The 3,673-nt window shown below is 60.9% G+C and overlaps 1 protein-coding gene across 2 annotated transcripts in view; it reads right to left on the reverse strand.

The window, feature by feature from the left end:
- The window catches only part of UVSSA (UV-stimulated scaffold protein A), a 47,096-nt gene that overhangs the window by 9,332 nt on the left and 34,091 nt on the right, over positions 1 to 3,673 (reverse strand). For both annotated transcript variants that reach the window (XM_011970878.1, XM_011970879.1), the window contains exons 9-10: positions 1,376 to 1,520; positions 848 to 982 (exon numbers count right to left, since the gene is read on the reverse strand). In XM_011970878.1, the coding sequence (XP_011826268.1) occupies positions 848 to 982; positions 1,376 to 1,520 (280 nt within the window). The remainder of the gene's footprint in view (positions 1 to 847; positions 983 to 1,375; positions 1,521 to 3,673) is intronic.

The following is a 3,673-nucleotide window of genomic DNA, read 5'->3' on the forward strand; positions in this document are numbered from 1 at the left end:
GTAGTCCCAGCTACTCGGGAGGCTGAGGCAGGAGAATGGCGGGAACCCGGGAGGCGGAGCTTGCAGTGAGCCGAGATCCGGTCACTGCGCCCCAGCCTGGGCGACAGAGCAAGACTCCGTCTCAAAAAAAAAAAAATTAAAAAAAAAACAAAAAAACAACAAAAAAAAAACCATGAGCTTGATGCACCAGGTGTGTGGTGCTGACGGGCCAGGCAGGTGGAGCGTGAAGCCAGGCCTGCCCAGCAGGGCCCTGGTGCCATCCAGGACTAACCGGGTCTTCACCAGGAGCTGTTCAGGCCTCTCTCTCAGCCCAACTGCCCAGGGGGTCAGGACAAAGCCTGTGGTCCTGGGGACACGCCAGGCAGGCGGGAGGAGGGGCAGGCATCCGCTTCTAGGTGGGAGCTTTGCTGGGTGTCACCTGCCAGGCCCCAAAACCAAGCACTGGCCTTGGGGCACCCCTGGTGGCAATGTGTGGCAGGGACGGCTATTTCTTCCCGACCTCAGCCAACTGCAGTTTGAAGCAGAACAAACTCAGTGGGCCCCAGGGCCGCCTTTAGGGAAGTGGTTTCTCCTCCAGCTGTTCCCACAGGATTGGTAACACTTACGTTCCATGGACGGCCCCCGACGCAGCAGCAGAAAGGCTCACAAAAGCCCTGCTGGGCTCCAGGAGCTGACTCAGCAGGGGAGGCCCATCCCTGTGCCCCTCCAGGTGCCCGGAAGGTGGGGCAGAGCTGGGAGGCGGGGCCAGCTTCCTCAGACCCAGGGAGGCCTGGCAAGCCAGCAGCCCCTCCTCAGGCTGAGACCCTGGCTGTGTGCCCTGGTCGACTTCAGACACATGGGGACTCACTTGAGGATCTTCCCGGCTGTGGGGAGCTCCTGGCCCCAGTAGTGCAGGTCCACGCCGTAGGGCACCACGGGCGCCCGGGCCCGCTCTGCTGCCAGCTTCTTGGCCTCCTGTGGCTCTGGCAATACTCTGGGGGGGCTACAGGAACAGAGCAGGACATCCTGACTGTGTGCTGCTGGTGCTTGCCACAGCCACCCGCCTCTCCCTCTCTACCCTCACAGCACACCCTGGCCCAGGGGTGACCTGACACCTGCCTCTCAAACCCCACCCCTGGGGGCCCCTCTCAGAGGCACGAGCAGTGTCTGGAAGGGTATTTGTTGGCCCAGCCCCACACAGGCTCCAGCTGATGCTGGCACTGACAAGCCCAAACATGGCACCAACAGTGCTCACCCGGCCGGGGGTACAGATCCCAGGCTTCCGCCAAGATATCCAGAGAAGGCACTGAGCAGCCTGTCAAGGCCAGCCAGTGCTCTGGGCAGAGGTTGTGGCAGTGCCAGGCAGGGGCTCAGCACAAAGGACACTGGGAGTCACCTGGCAGACGAGGGTGGCGGCAAGTGTTCCCGGAGCCACCACAGCTGAGCAGCCGCAGACGTGGGGTCCGACGCCTCCTCGTCTTTCCTCATCCTTGTCCGCAAGCCCCGCACAGCTGTGTCTTTCTCTAGTGTTGCCTCCAGCCCTGAAACAGACACGTGTCCACTGCCTGCCACCACTCCCACAACCCGCCAGGCACATCCGCGAGACTGGGCAGTTAGGATGCGTCTACGCGTTAGCGTGTTCCATCTTCCGACAGTCCTGAGGTGGGTGCCTGCTATCTGAACCTCATGGGCGAGGGTGAGGCCCGGAGCAGCAGCTCAGGCCACGCTCTGCCAGAACATGGTGTGCGTTGGGGGCTCCGGCCGTCTTGCCTTGTGGCCATACAGTTCACACACTGTGCTACCTGGCTTTGCAGAAGGGCCAGCCTGAGCAGACGGATTTGCCAGGCTGTAAAGAAGCTGGGCAGCAGCAAGAGCCCAGACTGCCCAGCACTCTGTGCCTGTGAGATGTAGGCAGCCTGCAGCCCTCCCCAGCCCCCAGGCCTGAGGTGGCAGCCACTTGGAAAGGCCACCCACGGGGTATCCACATGGTCCTCAAGGAGAAGAGAACGCACACTTTCACACAGGGTTTCAACCCACGTCTCACGCCGAGGTAAAACCGCGATGTTAGCGGGGATTCCAGCCCCTGTGTCCCCACAGAAACACCTGGGGCTGTACCACAGCTTCAGCAGGCGCCTCTGAGAGCCACGACCCTGGCCCTGGCAACTCCCTCCCTCTGTCTGCCAGGCAGAGGCTGAGTTCCAATGAGCAAGATGCCGTCCCGGAGTGCCTGTCGCAGAGGGCCCACCTCGCCGCCAGCAAGACAAGGCCATGGCGCTGTATCTCACCAACGTCCCACAGAGACAGACAGGGACGAGGCCACCAGCCCCTGGCCTCCGCAGCCCAGCGTGCACCCAGGGTCCCCGGAGCAGGACAAGGAGATTCTCCAACACTGCTGGGCCCTGACCTGCCTCTCCCCTCACCTGCCTCTCCCCTCCTCCTGTACCACGTCCTGGGCTTGGCTCTCAGGCTGCCCCGCGGGGCTCACCCTGACCCTGATGGCGCCTCTCGGTCAGGGCAGGGGCCTATACTCCCTAGTGGCTGTCTGAGCTGGTGTCCTGGGACATCAGGATGGCAGGGGGCACAGGAGGTGCCAGCAGGCTATGGGTTAGGACAAAGGGCACCACCCACCTCCCCAAACCTGCTGTAGGAGCAACTAAGGCCTGCACTTGAGCCTGTCCACCCCTGTGGGCTGCCGGTCAGCAGGGCTCAAGACCCCAGAGGAACCTGGACTGCAGGGAAGCCAGACTTTGGAGAGCTGCCATGGAAGAAAGAAAACAGACCGAGCAAGGTGTCCTGGCCGCGGCAGAATCCACAGAGAGAAAACGGACCTAGTAAGGCGTCCTGGCCGCGGCGGAATCCACAGAAAGAAAATGGACCAGCAGCCCGGGCGAGGAGGCGCACAGCCCATGCCACGCTCCCCAGAAGCTACGGAGACAGAGCAAGAGGCCAGGAAGGGAGCGGGGAGGGGGGATCCTGAAGACGCCTCCACTAAAGACGAAGGGCAAGGAAAACTGTCAGGTGCAGAGGACTTGCTGGATGGCTGAGGGGACCGGCCACAGCACGAGTGAGACACAGGTGACCGCAGACAGCGAGGGAAGAAGCACGGAGGACTCTCTTAAGAGCTCCAAGGGGTGAGGGGGACGCGCAGGTGTCAGCATTCTCGTCTCTCTTAAAATCCCGGGAGGAGACAGAAATAATTGGAGCGCAGAAAATAGCTGAAGAAACAATGAGCCACGTTTTCCTGGAATTGGAAGGCTCACTGAGAGTCAACGCAGACAGAGGAAAAACCATGGCTAGAGGCGCTACAGGAAAACCGAAGAACACCAGGGCCTGAGACAGTTAACACCGAGCACTGAGGTCAACCCGATTGCCTGAAGGATACAAAGAATTGATCCTGGGTGTGTCTGTGAGGGGTTGCCAAAGGAGATTAACATGAGTCAGTGTGCTGAGGAAGGCAGACCCACCCTTCATCTGGTGGGCACCATCTAATCAGCTGCCAGCGAATATAAAGCAGGCAGAAAACCGTGAAAAGCAGAGACGGGCCTCGCCTCCCCGCCTACATCTTTCTCCCGTGCTGGATGCTTCCCGCCCTCCAACATCGGACTCCAGGTTCTTCAGTTTTGAGACTCGGACTGGATCTCCTTGCTCCTCAGCCTGCCGATGGCCTATTGGGGGACCTTGTGGTCATGTAAGT

This window comes from Mandrillus leucophaeus, unplaced genomic scaffold (assembly GCF_000951045.1).
Source record: "Mandrillus leucophaeus isolate KB7577 unplaced genomic scaffold, Mleu.le_1.0 Scaffold98, whole genome shotgun sequence".
Taxonomy (NCBI): Eukaryota; Metazoa; Chordata; class Mammalia; order Primates; family Cercopithecidae; genus Mandrillus; species Mandrillus leucophaeus.